Source organism: Vidua chalybeata, chromosome 5, assembly GCF_026979565.1.
Source record: "Vidua chalybeata isolate OUT-0048 chromosome 5, bVidCha1 merged haplotype, whole genome shotgun sequence".
Classification (NCBI taxonomy): Eukaryota; Metazoa; Chordata; class Aves; order Passeriformes; family Viduidae; genus Vidua; species Vidua chalybeata.
The window spans coordinates 24,360,758-24,381,347 of NC_071534.1; the positions used below are offsets into that span (position 1 = coordinate 24,360,758).

The following is a 20,590-nucleotide window of genomic DNA, read 5'->3' on the forward strand; positions in this document are numbered from 1 at the left end:
TTAACCACCTGCCAGTATTGCCACCATGACCACACCAGTCCATTTAGCCCATTAAAGCAACAGAAAATGGAAAAGTGAACTCTGACATAGCAGAAGTAGAGGCATCACTTGATCCTTTTTACCATGGGAACACATGACAACTTTGACTTGCAACCCAACCCAGAAGCAGATGCGCATTTATCACCAACCTAAAGCCATATTCAAGGTATAGGGCTGAACTGTAGAGGGAAGGTGACAGTTCTGCTGCCTGTGTCTGTTCAAGGACAGAGGAAAAGTTTCAGAACTGAGTCAGTACCTTCTACCAGCACTAAATTCATATTTGGAAAAAACAACACATAAAAAGTCAGTGATTATAATATACTAAATGAGAGGCAGTACTCTAGGCCAACTATTATTATTTTTGCATTCAGGCTGCAATTCTTTATGCCACTAAGCTTCTGGTGACTCACACCACCATATTGTAGCAACAATGCTCTCAAAATGCAAATTGCTAATGACTTCTTTTAGCGCAATACAAACCCAGGAAACAAGTACAATTCAACACAGTATTTCCAGCAGTGCCATAAACATCTTCGCAAAATAGTTTAAACTAATGGCACTCAAAGTTTTATCTCATGCCTAAAGCTACTGTCATACTGAATAGCTATGATATAAAGAGCATTAACATTCTTGCATAAGGCACATTCTTGCTTCACAGAGTTAGCATACCTTTTATATACTTGAATAGGTATCAGTAGAACACAACAAATGCTTTCCCTTTTAAAATAGATTTCTATTATTTTTATGACTACCATTTTAAAGTATTTGCCTTATTGTGAGCAACAATTTCTGGGAAATCAGCCTGTACACTGACACCTGTTGAATTGGGAATAAACACAAGGAATTAAGAGATCTGTGTGCAGTTGCAGGACCATGATATTGCTATGCTCATGGAGACATGGAATGATGGCTCATATATCCACAGTGTTGAAATGGATGGAAACAGGCTCTTTACAAAGGACAAGCCACGAAGATGAGGCAGTGGAGATCTCCTTTATGTGACAGAACATTTGGAATGCATGGAGGCAGCCAAGAGCATTGAAGAGCAGCCCAGTGTGGGTGACATTACACTGGATGTCTGCTCTAGGCTACCTGGCAAGGAAAAACAAGCACATGAGACCTTCTGCAGACACCTAGAACAGGAGCTGTGATCAGGGGTACTATTTTCACTCAGTGAAAAGTAAAAGATATTCCAACAACACTAAACAGCATGCAGATCACCTGACACTTAGGCCACAGGTAAAAGACTAGCATCCCATTAATTTTCTGCCTTTTCCTCACTATTTTCAGATCAGACAAGATTAGGGAATTCAGTTTCTATTCAGATACAATGTTAAACTGCAAGTACATTTCTCAGTGAATAATCTACAGGTGAATAAATTACTTCAGTCTAGTGAGGCACATGTAAAATATGCGGTGTAAATGTGCTCACTTCTCATCAGTTTTTGGAGCCAGGCAAATATAAACCTAAGAACTGAACAGAAGAGTGGGTACCACAGAGAAGTACTTGTTCCCCAACCTTCTGCTAAATAATTGTGGTTTTTTCAAATCAGTGTTAGAGAGTATTGCATTAATGTAATTTTTTTGTTTTGAGGGTAAAATTACATGTCATGATAAGAACTACTATTCACCATCACTGTACTAAGTTTCCCTGATTACATGTGAAATCATTAAACTAGAATAGGAAAAGACCTGCTATAATGTTGCTGGCAATACTACCTGTCCCAGCTACAAAACAGCAGTAGATGAGCAGATATACACTGACATTAAAAAACATGTTTAGGAACCTTGATGGCAATAGAACAGGGTAATCCTTGTAACATGGACTGTTAACACAGGACCACTGCTGCAAAAGGCAGGAGTTACCAGAGTTTATGACCTGTTCTACTGTTGGCAGGAGTTAGTTAGAAATGGGGTTAAGTGCTTTGTTGATATAAATCCACTTCACTTTTTATTCTCTAAACAGGATGAAGCAAATGTGATTATTTACCATCTCATTTGCAGCAGTTCTTTGTCATCCCTCTCAGAGATGGTATTCTGCTACTGTAGTTTCTCACTTTCAGAAGCACTGGGCACAATTACAGGAAAAATCTTAACAAAAATTATTTTTATGGCTATGTTTATATGTATTTTACACAAAGGATCACACTATAGCAAGTGTTCAAGTTAAAAATGTGATAATTGTATATCTGTGAATGCTTCAGACAGACCTGATTTTATTTAATGCTTAACTAACACATTTCTCTTCTCTAAGTGACAAATTAACCCCATGAGTAAATGACACAAAATCCAGTTACCTTATTTACCTCATCCAAGTCACTGTACACATCAGGGAAGTAAAGAATAAAAGAATGAGATTACATTATTTACCTCAAAGCTTTTCTTATTAGTTAGGTACAGGCACAGCTCCTCTTTCAAACTTTGCCACTCAGAGTTTAAACTCCTACCACTGAATTACTCATTGCCTTATTAGTTTAGAAGGCGTAATTCTCCAAACTTAGAATATTTTCAAGGACTACAGATACATTAGGTGGTAAACAAATGAATTTCAAAAGAATAAAATTAATTCTAAAATTTCCTAGTGTGTCTTCTTTTCAAAATTATCCCCCTAAATCCCTTTATAACTTATTTTAATTCATAATTTTAAAACTATCTTAGTATTTGTAACCTCTTTTCATTTAACTTAAAAATAGGTATTGTATATTTGGGCAACTATAAAACCCAGTGTTTCTTCACTAGCCTAAAACTAAAACTATCTAACCCTTATTTTAATATTTTTGAAAGTGAATTTGAAATATGATAGAGTGATGGCAAATTACTAGAACAGATACAGAAATTATGTAGAGAATTTTACAAACTTTATTACATACGCAGAGAAAAAAAAAGAAACAAAGCTGCCAAAAATTATCAGGAGACTTTAAGACTACAATGCTTCTTATGAAAAATGCAAAAATGCTGTATTGAAGAGAACATCCCAATTCTAGGAATAAAATACAGAAGCAGTGGAGCATGTTACACTAATGAATAAATGACAATAGACATTAAGGTTAGCCTGTAGAAGTGAAAGAATGGTTCTTAGCACCTGGAAATACAATTTTGTATGCTGTATGCCAGAAACAAAATCAAATGTAATACCTCTTGCATACCTACCTATGGCAAATGAAAAAAACAGCAGAGTTCTGGTTATTACTGTTAAAATTTAAAAACATAGCCTCTATTCACTCCAAGGAGTTTTGCTTCTATTAAAAAAAAAAAAAAAATACTAGGCTGCAGTCACACTCCCAGATATATTGTGCATGCACCTAATCACCTTTGCAGGTATTTCTTCTGTTTACAGGATACATTTTCCAGTGGGTGAATATGCAGCCAGTCATACTAAAAAAGGATTGTCAGGCAGTTACTGTGCAGCTCAGCTTCTTGCTTTAGTGCAGCCATTGGGATACTTCACTACCCAAATACAAGGACTGCTCAGACTGAAGAGGATTGATTTCCAATTAGTTTTATGAGTATCAAGTACCACATGAAAAACTATGTAACATTCTTCATGCTGACCCAAGCTTTATATGGCAAAACAGAGAAAAAAAATCCATCTTTTTAATTTACTTTTATCTTACATGTTAAAGTTGATTTGCAAATGAAATCTCCCTCCCAACTGGAAAATCTAAAAACCTACAGGAACAGAAAGCATGTAATTTAGCATAGGTGTTTATACAGACCTCTGATTCAACTTTGATTTATCTATCAAAGAAAGCATTGATATCTCACTTGTTCCCAAAAGCATAGGGCCATGAACTTCCCAAGTTCACTTGCATTTTCAACTCCATGTCAATTTGAACAGTGCATTTCTTTCCTAGCTACTGCAAACAGAATATCATTAAAGAAGATACCATTCCAGCATTCTTGATTTTAATTTACAGATTAACCAGAAATATTAGGGAACAGCACACCATTTAAAAGCAAGTTATGTTTCTAAGAAAAGATCACAGAAAAATGAAAGAGGACAGTTTTTGTGAAGGTGAAGATAGGAATCACAGTCCTCTTTGCACCTGCAAAAATAATGTCAGATATGCAGGTACAAGGTACTATCAGTAAGTACAGAGAGGTTCTCTTTGCTCAGCAGGCAGAGGTCCCATCAAGAAAGGACTTAGCGATGAATAAAGAAAAATTAGCAGCAATGAAAGGAACCACTCTTACTCAAACAAGGAAAAAAATTATATAAGCACTCTTTAGCAAATAAGACCTAGCATATGATTGGCTTGAAAAGGAAAAACCTACATTTACTTCACAGTATAACCTTTCCTCATCAGCAAGACCTACAAGCCTCTCTAAATCACAAACTAACCTTACAAGTTCCTGACTTGATGCTTTCACTCAGCAGCAGCTGGCAAAAGTGATGTAGAAGTGATTCCCTCCCTTTGGAAGCCCCAAGGACATGTGTTCTTGTGCCCAGAGTAGTGACCATAACCCTCTCCCACAAACTCGAGTGCTCACAATTACAATCAACACTTACACACTTACCTGGTATCTTACTTGTCTTTTAGAAAAGTAGCCAGCTGTCTCCAAGATCCAGTATTGCCAGACACTCACAGGAGATGCAAAATAACAAAACTTATTACTGACCTTTGACTGCATTATGTACCTTTGGACATCCTTTGTCAACACTAATGTGCTCAGCATTTGGGGATTCCAATAATTGCTGTTATCAATTTCATAAAGTACATGACACTTCTCAATGTGAATTTCCCCCCAAATACTCTGACTCTAGCCTGAGTTCTATGCAATCACATGCCAACAACATTTGTTTATTAAGCCTGTGACATTTTAATGTGCAAGATGACAAATTTCATTGTCTGGCTAGGCTAGAAATGTCAGGGCAAAAAATCTCAGTGAGACTCATTTTTCAGTCCCAAAATACTCAAAGAAAACTAAAGTTACTATGTTTTTTAATATGTGTACTTGTACACAGATGGTTTTACTTTAATGAAAAGCTATTGCTGGTCAGTAGGAGAAGTGGATTTATATTCATTTTCTACCCACAAAGTCTTTTGGACTACTACTAATTAAATATTCTCTTGGCTTTTTTGACCAAGGAATGGAAGAAAGATGCATTCAGACCTTTTAATTCTTAAAACAATTGTTCTATAGCAAATGGTATATAGGGAATGCATTCAATGACCCCACTAATGTATGTCATGCATTTGACATTTGTGAGACCCTAAGACCTCAGTCTCCAACACATGAAATTTTTACATGACAGAGACCCACTATGTTTGCAATTGTAAATCTTTGCACATATACAGAGGTTACAAAACACTGCATTTTCATTTGCAGACTTAATTCAACATTTATCATACTTTTCAAAATAAACCATGAAATGCATCATTCACATAGATTTCTTACATTTGTCTTTGAAACTATAATTCACAATTACTTTTAACATTAATAAACCCTACTATTTCTCTACCTTTTCACTATTCTAGTTCAATACCTGATGGTCAAATTCTACTATTTCCTAGAACAGGTATATATCTAGGTCTAATTGTAAGTTTAACTTCAGTCATCTCTTCTGGTTGATAAAATGCTTACTGATTTGACAAGCTTCATCTCTAAAATGATTCATCTCTAAAAGAAAGAAGTTAGTGTTTAAAATTGGAAGGACATGTTACTCAGCTTCTCTTGATAATTAAAACCAATTTTTCATTAAGCACTACAGCTCTTACAAAAATATGTAAAGTTAATGACAATACCTAGCAAAATGTAGAGCTTGATTATTTCTAATGAAAAATTATGTAAAGAATTGCAATTAAGTCATCGGAAGCATGATTTTGCATAATCATCATGTGAAAAATACTGCAGGGATTATCTTATTCAATATAATCAATGTCATATGTAACTGTTTCGCTTTTGTACCCATTTTCAGATGCTGATGATAATTTCCTTACCATTCTAGAAATGTTTGCCTGTTTATGAAAGAAAATTCAACAACAGGAAAAAATCTAGATGATTGCAATTGACACATTTTCCTAACATAAAAACACTGTTGGTTTTTTGGATTATCTGTGACTTCATCTACAAAAATACTCAAGAGATTATGTAATCAGAAATAACAGTGCAAGGAGAGTGCCAGAAAAGGACTAAAACGTAATTGTGCTTAAGCAGCAGCTTACTATCAAAGTATCACAGCAATGCTTAGAAACCTTTTTTCCTCTTTCAATTTACATATGCAAGAAGGAGGTAAATAAAACAGCTTGGTATCTAACATGGACATTTTCATATCTTACCACAGAGTTATTAACATATTACCCCATGACTATGAGAACAAAAATATTCAGTTTAGAGACAATATTGCATATTATATATAAATCAGAAATAAAGTCAGATTCAGAAGTCAATTATGGCATATTCTTCATACAAAATTGCACAGAAGCATAGAAATATACCACATAAATTAAATTCTCTTTATTTTCTTCAACTTCTGTTCAATAACTCATGCTCAACAACTCCACAGAACATAATGAATATAAACTTGTTGCACATTCATTAAATATGAAATAAATTTTAAAAATGCTCTTCATCACTTTCCACCAATGAATATGTCTAAATACGTGGCACTTAATTTCCCACTAACAGTCAAAAGTCTGATGTTACATTTTCTGGAATGTTCTATGGCTTTATTAAATAAAGTAACATAAAGTATGTTAATGTAATTACATTTTAAAATAAATATGATAGATGTGTATTAATTAGAACCCACAAATATAAATACTGAGAAAAGTTGTTAATGGTTAAAACTATTCATGCAGAAGTGGTGATATTGCAAGACAGATGTTTTTACTTGCAACACAAAGTACAAGTTTACCACTTCAGGTTAAAAATACTTATGCTGGATGTTAAACTCAGACATTTATTCATTAAACGAACTTGAATAATTTTCACCACAAAAGATCAGAAAGAAAACCAATTCATCCTGATCACTTACAGATAATGTTATTAAACTATTTCTGCTTACTTTTATACCCTGAAGAGAGTGTTTTTGTTGAATATTATAGATATTTTATTCCTCTGAAATTCAAAGTTGTGATCTTATTTGCCCTGTTCTTTTCTTCCAGGGTCCTGAACACCACCATTTTATGGTCACCGCAGACAAAAATAAGACAATCTTCATACCCAGTTTCTAATTATTGGCACCAAGTCCATTACAGTGCTTTGCCTCATCAGGCCTTAAGTCAGCCTGTGTCAAGAAGTCATCACTGCAATCCAGATGTCTCCTGGAATGTGTGCAACTTGCTCTGTTGTCCTTTTTTTATAGATTTTATCATAAAATCCAATCTTGAAATCTGATTGTTCCTTGCCAGAAATTGCCTAACACATTTATTTAAAATTAATGTTTGCAATTATAGATGATAACTCTGAACAAATAGGTAGTGGTCATCAAACTTGATTGTGACTGCATATTACTAATAGCTTAGAAATTGTAAACTATTTCAACTGAATCCAATCTTAGCAATTCAGAAAAATAGCTAATGGGTGAAGATTCAATGAACACCAACATTTATCCACAACATTTATGAAATTATTAGTAGCTCAAGTTCACATATATTTTTACTTTGGCATGGGTAAGCAACAGATAAATATAATCTCTGCTTCACATTTTGGTCAGGAAAAACATACATGAGATTTCAAGACTGTACCTACATAATATATCCCTACATAATTAAGACAGTGGTGGGATGGTTTTTTACCCTCAATAGTTCCATTATTTTGAAGGGCTAGCTGGTTTGCAGTGTGATACTGTAAACAAGTCTCCAATACATGGTAAGGAACATTCAGATCCTAAGTACAATGATACTGGCAACTCACAATAGATCCAGAAAGATCTAATATCCCTGCAAAGTAGCAGCAAGTCTACTGGCTGAAGCTGTAATCCTCATTGGTTCTATTCTTTGTATACATGTAGCACTTCCACTTATAAAAATCTTGATCTTGCACAGAACTATCATAAGTACTCAGCTGCCACATACCAATAAGTGGAGCATAAAGGGCAGGAACCCTTTCCTTGCTCATTTTGCTCACTTAAAAATCACTTACAACTCAGTGTCCACAGCAGGCAGTATCAGCAGAAATAAAAACAGAGTATGATATGGGATGTGTGCTGATAACATTTCAGAGGATCAGACATGCTGTCAGCAAAAGATTAGTCTTTGAACGTGAGTCAATGTGGATGCAACAATAAATGGCAGACAGCATCCTCCAAAATGGTGAGACAGAATAATTTCAGCAGCAAATAATACTTCTAACCAAAACCTGGCTACGAAATGAATGACCTAGCTGAAGTCAATCTTTGGCAAAGGTTATTGCAGAAGTACATTTATCAAAGAAGGTAGTTCGTGTTGTTTACCTTTGGGAAAATAACACTTAATGTTCAAAATATGGGGCATGTAAAACAAGTGCTAAACATAGGGATATCCTAGGCTAACCATTTTTATTTTTTGCTTGGAAATAACTGAGTCTTGTAAAACACAAAACTCTAAGGTAAATCTTTCATGATCCTATATCAATGCAAATGATGATTGGTATTTCACTGACAGCAGTGCTATCTTCCATAAAAGACATCTCTGATTAAAGCAGCAGCAGATCATAGCTAGAATAAGATCATTTAAAGCAGGTTGGTTTCACTTCTAATTAAGTAACATCCAGTGCAATTCTTTACCTTGCGGCATTGTTCTTTGTAGACCTTGATGATCGTCTGTCCAGTGGACTGCTGCCACGGCTAACGGTCCTGACACCAGCATACACAGACTTGTTCAAAGCCTGCAGAAAGCACTGGATAACAACAATCCACCCATCTGGATTGTCAACACTAAAGAAGCAGATATCTGCCAAAGTAATTTGGCTGACTCCCACAGGTCCTCATTTATGGGAATTACCAAGCATGCTGGCATAGAGGGACATGGTATGTCCAGAAACTTAGTTATTTCTCCTGGACTGCTTCCATCAGAATCTCCAGTGTGATTGCCATTCTGTGTAGGAACTCTTGAGAGCTTTTATAAGTATCTGGCTGTACTTTTGAGTATCAATGGTAGCACAGTCTCTTCTGCAGACAAAGGTAATACAGAGTAGAAACAGTATGATTAACAGCCTGTAATTCCTCTTCCTCAGAGTCTGTGAGACAGATGTTTCAATCATACACAAAGTTCACATACTTGGGATGAAAAAGCCATGACTGGAATTGATATAACAGAAGCAGGTACAATTTGGTTAGATCACTAGCATAGATTTTAAAGAAAATACCTTCAAGGATATGAGAGTCACTAAATCATAATGTCACTCCTAGTCCTTGGATAACAACCACAAGCATTGCAACAATTAAGAGAACACACATACTGTAACATTCTGTACACCAGTGTGCTAATACCATATGAATGGCAGGAGTAGCATCACAGAATGGTTTGGTTTAGAGAGGGCCTCAAAGATTATATGGTTCCAACCCCTTGCTGATAGAGTAAACAGTAGAACAGCCAAAATCACTGGTATGGCAAACCAGAGAGAGAATACCTGGTGGGTACTTGTAGGTTTTAAATTTTACTTCACAATAACAGAATTAAAAGATAACTGATTCTTTTTCCAGAATTCATGAGGAGAAACCCAGACCCACACCTTAGGTATGTGGCTCAGCTTACCATGTGAAAACTATACTAGAGCATTTCTGTGTGTAAACACCTCTGACTTCTGTGTTTATTTAAGGAATATCTTACAAAATAGCATACCTCAAAAATGTACCTGACATCCAAAACAGTGTAAAACAGGAAAAAATCTGTTTTTTCTCATGCTGCATTTCATGGACTCATAATGCAGCATTATTGTTCCATAACTACCAAGATTCCAAACAACTGTTTGGAATCAGAGGCTTATACTCTGTCAGGAGAAAAAAAACATTAGTAGAAACAATTCAGATGAAAATGCAATTGTGTTTAAGAGACTGAAATGTAAAAATAAACAAAAACAAAACCAAACCAACCTAACAAAAAAACCTAAATAAAAATTGTCATTTTTGGTAAAAAAACACAGGTGACAAAAAGTAAATTATTTGTATTTTGATGAAGTGCCAATTTACTGAACAATTGCTCTGCTAAAAAGAAATTAAGCAGAGTTGGATTCATTCTTCTATTTACACAAGAGCTGCATCTTATCATGCAAACTGACTCAGAGGATCCAGCTCAGTAAGAGAACCTGGACTAATGTGTAGGACACAACTACATCATCACTAGGAGCCATGGATAATATGAACAATATTGATGATAACATTCATTTACCTTACCCAGACCCCTTTCAGATAATAGCAAAGAGAAGAACTGCTGCTCTGCTCCTCTCAAACACCAGCTGTGGTCAGTCTTACCATCACTGTGCACCAGCAGGAGCATTCACTGCCCTTTAGGGGCCTTAATCCACCAATGGTTCTTGCACCATTGGTAAAGAGCTATCAAGAATCAATATTGCTAAAAAAAGTATTCCTCCTTTCATGTTAGTTATGCAAAATAAATTACTCCCCTCAGCACTATCAAAACTGTATGAACAGTAATGGTGAAGAATAGAAAACACAGGAATTTTAGCAGGCTTGCACTCGATAGCCAGCTTCAAAGCCTCTCATGGACATCCTGTGCTCAAATGAAGCTCAAAATTGCAGTTGCACCTCTTGCTTTTTCCTGGATTTTTTTTTTTTTTGGCTGAAATCCTCACATCTGCCTGCAAAGTAAAGGGGCCCAGTCTTTTTATCCTCTTTATTGTTCTCACAAGGAAGTTCCTGCTGTTGGCTGGTTACAGAATAATTGAGTGTGCTTTGTCCACAGGCATTTCTCTCAGAAATGCAGATTTTTACATGAAAACAGAATATTTCACTATCACCACTGGTTTTTTTTCTTAATTAAGAAGCTATTATGGCTTGAGCAATCTCCCTCTTTTCCTCTTTCCACTTCATTGATTAATTGGGCATCCTTAATAGATTTACATATGGACTGCTTTGCAAAAGGTCCTTCAGAAGAAGAAACTTAGTTGTTGGCAGGGGGGGACATATTTCAGGGGGTGTTAATTTGTTTTTAAACAGTGAATCAATTCTAAACATAGTGTATTAGCAAATCTTTCCTACAGGAAAAGACCATTTTATATAATACAAATAATTCTAAAAAAGGACAGACACAGTGATCAATATGCTTATCACTAACTTTGTTAGAAGAAACTATGCATAAATTGTTCTCTTCTACTGCTGCACAGTTCCTTAAGAAATATTCACATCTTTATGTATTTGCTTCAAATTAAATTCTGAAATGCTTTTCAAAATAAACAGCAGAAAATATTTTTAATGTCTTCAACTGTGAAATTAATTTGTAACACAAATTTAACATTTAATTCTATAAATACACAGAGTATAATTCAACAGAGGACTGAAATGGATACCCTGGATCTTGGGCAGAAAATTGGTAAAAATCACTTAGTTTATGGCATTTCATCCCCACCCTTTTCTTGTACATTCTCCTGACACATTTACAGAAGATGACTTTTAGGTTCTCCAAATATTTACAGCTGTGCTCCTGCACAAGTCCAGAGCTGATCTCTTATATGCAGCATTGTGCCTATTTCATGCTAAATCAATTTGCTGATTCCAGGTGACTACCAATTCAGCAGGAGAAACAACAAAACAGTGCTAGGCAAGAGTCTTAATTTCCTACAGTCAATAATGAAGTCTCCTAATTATCTCTTATCTGCCCTGTGAACTGCTGTCACGCTCTTTCCGTTTTTAGCACAGAGAATCTCCACTTTAACACCTGCTTGTTAGGTTTGGTGGGAAGGGCTTAGAACTAAAACACTGAGGTATTTAGAACAACACACAAGAAAGGATTAGTATTTCCACAAATCAGACTAAAATACAGCTGTTTGTATAAAATGTACAAGATCCAAACTAAAAATAAAACAAACAAAACAGATCCCAACCACCTTTAAAATCAGAAGTAGTAAGCCACTGGCCAAATTAACATTCACCAATTGGTTTTGTGCTATTTTAAGATTGACTAAAATTATTTATTAAGGTTGCTTAAATAGTTTCTCTTGCATTGTGAAGATTTCAATTCTGATAATAGAAAATAATTGACTTTATACAATACATACACCTGCTTCATTTAGTCTTCAGTCAATACTAGGAATTAGGTTCAAGCACTTGTACATGGTAATTACAGTAGCTACAAGACCAAATTAAACTATTGCTATTGTTTTGTAACTCATTCCTAGAAGAATTCAAACAAGTACAGAGAAAGTCCAGGCATGTTATCACCTAGATTTTATTTACTTACATATACCACATGAGATTTCTGATGTTAAGAGTTCATATTTTGTTGTGACTAGATGCAAAGTGGAAGCAAGAAGAATTTCTCAAAGTAATTGTTATTGTTCTGAAAGCACTACTGGGTTAATAATGCTATTTATAATTTTTTTTAAAGTCCAAATAATGGTGAAAGATAGAAGCTGATGTATTAAAACATTTTACATTTTTACTAAAATTGAAAGTTGCAGGAGGAAGAAATAAAAGTGTAGATATCAGTGTGCTAGGATTCCAAGGCATTATGAAGAGCTGTACACAACACACACATAGCATACCTGCAGGTGTACAAATGTTTTCTGCCTGTTCAGAGCAGTTGTTAAGTCATTGAATTTACAGACATGTGCTCTGAATTTCTTGGCAGCCCAGTTAGAAGTTTATACTCGTTATCACTAGAATCACCCTGGATCTTCAACAATCCTTAAAAATTAACAACTACTTCAATAAGCAGTAGAAGATCCTGGGGCAAGTACCATAAGTTTGCCCTGACTTCACATTCTTTCACAGACATCAGCTTGTGTCTCATAGCAGAAAACCAGCCAGATGCTGTAGTTGGACTTTCTGAATGATCCAGGTCAGTTGTACTCATTGGAGCTGTGCTTTGTATTACATGACAGAAACATTTGAAAGTCAGCCCCATGTGAGATGCTGCACACCTGTGGGTGCCAGAGCTTCAGAGGAGCAGAAGCTCCTGTCACCTACCCAATTACTGGGTTGATAGTTTGTTTTCAACCTCTTAATGATAGACCAACATATGAAAAAGAACAGCTTGCTCCAACACAGCCCCAAAGCACTCCTTTTGTTCTGTCAAGGCTGAGCTAAATCAAAAGTACCTGCAAGAGAGCATACATGGCTTTTGCTTTATTAATTGAACAAAACTGTAGACATATTTAATGTGAGGCAAAAATTAGCAAACAGAGATTGAATGAGAAGTATTAAACCATGTACAATGAACTCCCAAATGTGTCTCCTCTGTGGCCAGGCAGTTAAAGTCAATGGAAAAAAAAAAAAACACTTCAATTACCCAAAGGCAAGTACAGGCTCTAAAGCAAGGAAATGAAAACAATGAAAAGCAACAATTCTGTTTGTGAGAGATGCTTTGCCCAGAAAGGATTAAATGCACTTTTCTCATTTGGAGAAAAGAGGGTACACCAAACACGTTTCTTAGTCAAAAAATCTGCTTAGTCAGGCATGACATTTTCCCATGAAATGCCTTACCAAGAAGTTCCTTTGGCAAGGCAGGTGCTTTTCCCGGAAGTTTAGCAGGGAACAGTGGCCAATTTCCTAGTGCTTTGCCTTGAATAGCAGCATGGTTCCCTGCACTAAGCTAAAGGATAAAACATGAAGTACTAGCTAAGAGGCACACAGTCAATGACTGTGTGGTTTCTATCACTGACATTAAGAGATTAGCTAAATTTCAGCTGGCCCTATTTGCTTCCCAGATAAGGCAGAAAACCCCAAACCAAACAAAACCAGCCAACAGCAACAAAAAAACCCAGCCCCATCAAACAGTAACAAGACAACAGTATGCAGAAACGTCTACATTTCCTTCCACAGGGTAGCAGATACATTTCAAAGGCATTTGAAATGAAAAACTGGAGTTTACTTTTCTTTCTACGTTCTTAGCAAGAATATTTGACTATGTTATATTTGTAGCAGAGAAAGGTCCACTTTCAGTAAGAAAATACAAACATAGTTAATTAGGTACTAATAAATATTTCTAGCCATTAGCTCTGTATAACGCAACCTGACGTAATAAACATCAAAATACACATTAATTATTTTAGCTTTAACACAGTAGCAGTCTAAGCTATCATGAAATTTCCAGAATTTCTGCTCTTTAGTGAATCCAGTTTTGGTCAAAACTATGATGCATCACAGCTTTACAACAGTCCTGCTTACTTATGTAGATTAGTTCCTCTTCTTAAATTGCCTTAACCAGAGGTAAGGCTTTATAAACAACACAAATGGACATCAATTTTTCTGTGAACTTTGTTGTACTGATCCACCAAAAGGAACTAATCTGTTCTAAAAACATACAAAGAAACAAATTAGGTATGACAAAGAAATGTTTTAGTTCTAAACAGGTGGGATTAGAAGGATTATGGAAAAGGTTACTCCTTAAAATTAGTCATTTTAAAAGCATGAATGCATCAGCCACTGAAGTAGTTTCCATTCAACCTGTGAAATATATAAAGTGTGCCATTCCAGAAATGGAAAACATAATTATTAACCACTGGACAAGCTTTCTTAGAATTTAAGAAGTGCCAAACCTCTATGCAAGTGTTAAATAACTAAAAAATGTGCATCTCATCATATATCCTAATTCTCTCCCTTCTCTCTCTTTTTTCTCAAGGTTTTCTACTCTCAGTTTCAAAGTCTCTGCAAGAGGTCGAAGATGAAGATATGTTGCTAGCTGCATTAAACCTAGGAAAAACTCTACAAAATGGAGACAAAAGTATGAGTAGAGGAGCTATACCTTTGCTAAAGCACTACAAGACTGATGACAGCAGTGTTTTCAATTATAAGAACGCTGGAAACATGAAGTTTTTGGTGAGTTCAGTTTTAAATTTTGGCTTAATTGTAAAATTGAAATTAATTTATACCCCTTTAGAAAACAAGTACAACAATTTAAAGCAACAACCAGGTAAATATATAAAAATATCAGTTTAACATAACATAGCCAAGAAAAAAAATTCAACTCTATATAGCTAATGCCAAGATTCTAAATGTGTAACTTGGAGAGTTTAATTAAATCTGATTTTCACAAATAGTAGCCAAAACTTGGAGGATGGGAGTGGGGGGAAGGCATAATAAGAAACTTATATTTATATTTGATGATGTCTTTATATGCAGCAACAGGTTTTTAACTTTGCCAAACACAAAACTCATTTAATTATGTTCATTAAACCATTTTGGCCAAAGATGCAATACAGGTCATTACTATTAAGGTATGATTTTGAAACATAAAAAGTAACTTCACTGTTGAAGTATAAAGAACAAAATGTCGTGAACTGACTTTAAATAAACTTCTTGTCTGCCCTCAAAACAGGACAGAAGTTCCAGACATGATTTCTTCAATCATGTTAAGCCAATCAACTTAGGTAGAAAGCAACTACCTTATCCTGCACTGAAGGGAGCCATGGCTTTTCCAGCTGACACTGAAATTCAAAATATTGAGTCAATACAGGAAAGAGATACTACAGATGAAGAAAATTCAGCTAAACTCCCTATAGGAAGAAGAGATTTTGACAGTAAATATATTTTATTTTTACACAAAAAATTATTTCATTCGGGTAAAGTACACTGCAATATCAATATAGCAATTTGGTAAAGGTTCATTTAGAACTTCCATGACTGTTATGATTTGGTGTATGGGGGAGGGAGCATTTGTTAAAGTAATATTTCCAGAAGCCATAGGAAATCTGGTTCTTTGATGATTTAAACTTTCAAGCTCTTCTTTTCTTCTATAGTCCTCAGGTGTATGCTGGGAAGAGTCTATCGACCTTGTTGGCAAGTGTGAAAACCACTTATCTCCACCACCTTCTCTGAAGATTAAACATTTTATTCTGAATTTAATGTAATTTGAAGTTACTAAGTGTTAGTGCAACTGTACATACATATCCAAAAATAATTTTCCATTGCATTGTAGAAGGATACATAATTAACTACCCAAAATAACAGTGTAATTATTAACAATGTACTGTTATTCAAAAATAAAATACTTCAGCATAATCCAGACTTGTAAGCAGTTGTCTACTATAATACATAAACTACTTTCAATTATTTGTGTATGAAAGGAAGTAATTCGTAAATTTCAACCATTTTTTTTTTGCAAAATTGTCAGCATACCATGTATGTGAAAACAAAAACTTAGAGTTGAAAAAAGTGAGTTAATTTTGCCTGACCAGCAATCAACTTATTCTTACTTGCAGTTTTGGTCTGTTTTCTCTTTCCACCAATTTTGCTGTCCAATTCCTTCTTAAAGCTGTTTGAAGTCTTAAGTCTTTTAGTATTTTTTTGCAAAGATGGTTCACTTTCCTTGTCACAGATTATTTTGTCATTATTCAAATCCATCTGTTCATTCTCAGAGTTCTTGTTCCTTGGCTGACAACTCAGCTTTCCCATTTCTGTATAACTTCTAGTCTGGTGAACACTTTCAGAAATAGTTCCAAGCCCTGGTACATCAAGATATGAATTTGGACCTTCTGTCATGTAAGAATATCAAAAACATATGTGAGGAAATAAAAAGTTACCTGGGAACATACATCCTTTTTCTATAAGGACTGCCATGTTTTTTTTTTTTTTTAATTAAAAAAAATGTATTACCAATAAAACAAAGCTATGCTGGTCATTGCTATTAAATTTGCTATGTGTTCGTAAGTGCACTGCCAATTTAAAATTGCATTGCTCAAAAACATGTAAGAACTAACATAGGGAAGAGGATTTATAACTTTAAGCTATTGGAAGAGAGAGTTAAAGGGCATACAAATTTCATATATTATATAGTTTGTACTGCAGTAAAACAAATTTTCCCCCCTTTTAATGGCAAAAATATAAATGACACTTGGCTTACTTTTGTAGAATAAGAACAAATATGTCATATATGCAACATATATCACTCAAGATAGCATCAACACACTTTTCAAACATATTTTCAAAGCATTGGCATTACAATTCTATTGCAAAAAGATTTAACTGGCATATGAGACATTGAGAACAATGAGACATTTTTGTTCCTTTCCTTGAAAACATCTGAGTTATACTAAAGGCTTTTTGCATAGCATTTAAAATACTACCCATCACATTTATTTATTCAATCCTACCACAGCTTACCTGTGGACTTTCCAGCTTTTAAATGTTGCTTTGGTACAGGATGTTTGCAGGTTGGAATTGCATGGGAATGCTGACCACTCTTTTCACTCAAGTCATTTTTATACGTACAGGCAAACTGGGATTTAATTGAAGATTGCTTCATCTGCAAATACCAATCTGCCATTAGCTTCTATTATTTACAAATTGAAAGACAACACCAGTAAGACTTGTATAATAATGAGCTTTCCCATTCTTTTCATGTAAAATACCAGAAAATTCTCACATTAAAAAGAAAATTAGATAATCATTTGCAAATCATAAGGGCTTTCAAGAATAATAATTTATTATTCTATTAAAAGTACTAAAATAGTTCAAAAATATTACTTTCAGCTCTTTCAGAAAGGTGCACATTAAATGCTAGGGCTTCAAATTAAAGTTTTCTGTCTTAAGATACCCCTGTCTTCTGATAGACTCCACTGTTTTGAGTGGGTGCCACAACTACTATAGTCAATTTTCATAATTCTGCAGGTCATCATCTATATTTATATATGAAAGAGGAATATCAAGTACTATTTCAGATGTCACATTTATTTACAAAACAAAGCCATTTCACCACTGAATGCCAGTGTCTAACTCCTCACTTGCCAAAACATACCCATTTAGTTCAAGTCACAGGAAACATTTCCTCAGCTTATTCTTAAGTTACAGCTTCACATCAGCTGAGAATTTCGGGTCAAGTGTTGTACTTTCTGCACAATTGACCGTAGGTGCTATAGGTACTGCAAGACAAATTCTGCCCTCACTGCCATTTGAAAGTGCACTGGATTATACAAATTATATTGAAAGATGTAGCAGATAACTACAATACAACTGGATTTTTAGCTTATAATTCTATCACAACAGCACAGGCAAATTTAAATGAATTTGAGCTGAACAGGTGCTTCAGTAAAATCATCAGAGGAAAGAACAAGTAATAAACACTGTTCTAAAATAAATATTACTACATAAATAGATAGCAGGAGTGATTTGTCGAATAAGAGGTTTACAGACACGTCTCCGATTAAAAGGTTTGCATTATGCAAGTCTACTTTTCTTCTTAGCACAAGCAAGATTAAACCTTGCAGATCAGATTTGACCCTTAGAGGTATAATTTTCTTCTAACTCAAATTCTCAGATTTAGACAGAAGGAAAGAGAATAATGTTCCCAGAAACCTCCTTTCACGGAGGACTTCATCCACAAAATTCAGTCACATTGATGCCAGTTTGATCAGATCCTGCTTTCCTGCATATAGGGTACCAGACTCAAACTTATCACTGAGATGCAACCTAGATATCTTTTCATGGTACTGCTGTTGGCCAAGTGAATACACAGAGAATTTGGCAAAAAATACCTCATTCATTTACAGAAACACAGTTGTTCTTTCTGGTTCAAAATGCCTGGACATATATAGCTTTACTTTAATCCTCAGTATTCCCTTCAAGAGCCAAAAGGACCAAGTTTTCCCCATTGTCTATGACTCCAAAACTGCAATCTATTTGGGCCAGATAACAGACTGGGAAAGAAAAGGAGATTTAACAGGGCAAACTAATAAGCCTGACTCTCAAAAACTCAAATCTCTTTCTAATATGAATCTACTTTGTACTTTAAAATATTTACCACAAAATACGACTATGTGCATAGATATTTACAAGGTTTGTATGCTTCAAGATTATGCCGCAGCTCACTGACTCTAAGTAGAATTATAGAATATGCTGAGTTGGAAGGGACCCACAAGGACCATCAAGTCCAACTCCTGGCCCTGCACAGGACACCCCAAGAACCACACCATGTGCCAGAGCATGGTCCAAACATTTCTTGAATTCTGTCAGGCTTGGTAGTGTGACCATTACCCTGGGGATCTGTTCCAGTGCCCAATCAACATTCAGGTGAACATCTTTTTCCTAATATCGAACCTAAACCCCTCAAAAAGCTTCATGCCATTCCCTTGTGTCCTATTCCTGGCCACTTGAGAGAAGACATCAGAGTCTGCACCTCCTTTTCCCCTTGTGAGGAAGCTGTAGACTGCATATGCCATTGTATTCTTTTCAGAAAGTGTTTTGAAGGATAGAGCAGCTGTCTAGTTTAAATTTAGTGAACATCGTATTGTACAATTACAATATTAAGAAGATACAGGGCTTGCATTTCCTTTCAGCTTCAGGTTACTGTAATATTAATGAAAAATATTTTCCAGTATTTGATATGTTTCTGAAAAACATCATCTTAATCCTTTACAAATTCCTAATTTCTCAATTATTGTTCAGTAACTGACATATATCAATAATTCTGCAACAATAAATTAAATGGCTACATTCATATTGCAAGAGGCGAATAAGCTACAATTTTGCAAAGTTGATAAATCTAAAATAAATAGAGCATGAACAACAAAGTTTGAGCAAGAAAGCCTGACAGTTACCATTCTATAAGCAACAATAAATGCAGGGTTTTTTTATAAACAGTGTTTCTTTTTGCCGCTCCCATCTGACACTTGACTAATTCAGTTTGTAGGGATAGAATATGTGGAGTCAACAGACAGAAGTCAAGTTCAAATACTGAAAAAGTCACAACATAAACCAATCTGTGTTTCAACTTCACTGAAGATTGACATATGTCTATTGCATCACATATCAGTCAGGCATTTGCAAACAGGTCCCAAAGCTCTACAAAATCAGAATGTGGATGCTAGAACTAATCTAGAGGATGTATATATGGTGTAAGACAACTTGTTGAAGCAGTCAAACTTTTCAACTAGCCCAGGAACATATATTCACTACAGTTCTGTACAGGACTGTATTACATCGGTTGAAGTAGCAATAATCACATTTTAACAGCCTGAAGGCAACACTAAGGAGCACAAGTCTAGCACCGAATTAGAAAGGAGCGCTTCAGTGGAATGTTTTTAAGAAGAAACATCAACCTAAAATTTACTTGAAGCACACAATGAAGCCTGTTAACAGCTTGAAAAAGCTCTTAGGAAAAAGCCCTTAGCATTCTTTGTATTAAATTCCCTAAAATTCACTGCTTTAAGAACACCACTCCAATGACCCACAGCTTTAGGAGAGAAAAAATGTTTGGAGATCAGTTTGCTAACTGAGTAGCTGTACACAAATAGCACACAATGAACTCAGCTTTACTATTCCTTCTCTTCACAAGCAAGTCAGATGTTGCTCTTATCCCCATACAAAGAAAAGGTCTGCTGCATTTCAGAAAAAAATGTTCACTGTTACCACTTTTCAGCTGGAAGAAAGTAGGATAGAATTTACAACTCTTCCAGCACAGATAGGTCAATTAGAAGTTCTAATAAGCAGATAAAGCAGTACATTCTCCCACCT

The 20,590-nt window shown here is 35.2% G+C and overlaps 2 protein-coding genes across 3 annotated transcripts in view; one reads left to right on the forward strand and one right to left on the reverse strand.

The window, feature by feature from the left end:
• The first annotated feature begins 14,648 nt into the window (after nt 1-14,648).
• On the forward strand, nt 14,649-15,967 carry PMCH (pro-melanin concentrating hormone). Its single transcript, XM_053943250.1, has 3 exons — nt 14,649-14,959; nt 15,459-15,660; nt 15,880-15,967. The coding sequence occupies exons 1-3, from the start codon at nt 14,708-14,710 to the stop codon at nt 15,927-15,929; spliced, it is 504 nt and encodes a 167-aa protein (XP_053799225.1). The 5' UTR covers nt 14,649-14,707; the 3' UTR covers nt 15,930-15,967.
• Nucleotides 15,653-20,590, reverse strand: part of PARPBP (PARP1 binding protein) — a 38,504-nt gene continuing 33,566 nt past the window's right edge. For both annotated transcript variants that reach the window (XM_053943249.1, XM_053943248.1), the window contains 2 exons: nt 17,243-17,384; nt 15,653-16,614 (listed from right to left, as the gene is read on the reverse strand). In XM_053943249.1, the coding sequence (XP_053799224.1) occupies nt 16,280-16,614; nt 17,243-17,384 (477 nt within the window). In that variant the 3' untranslated portion in view covers nt 15,653-16,279. The remainder of the gene's footprint in view (nt 16,615-17,242; nt 17,385-20,590) is intronic.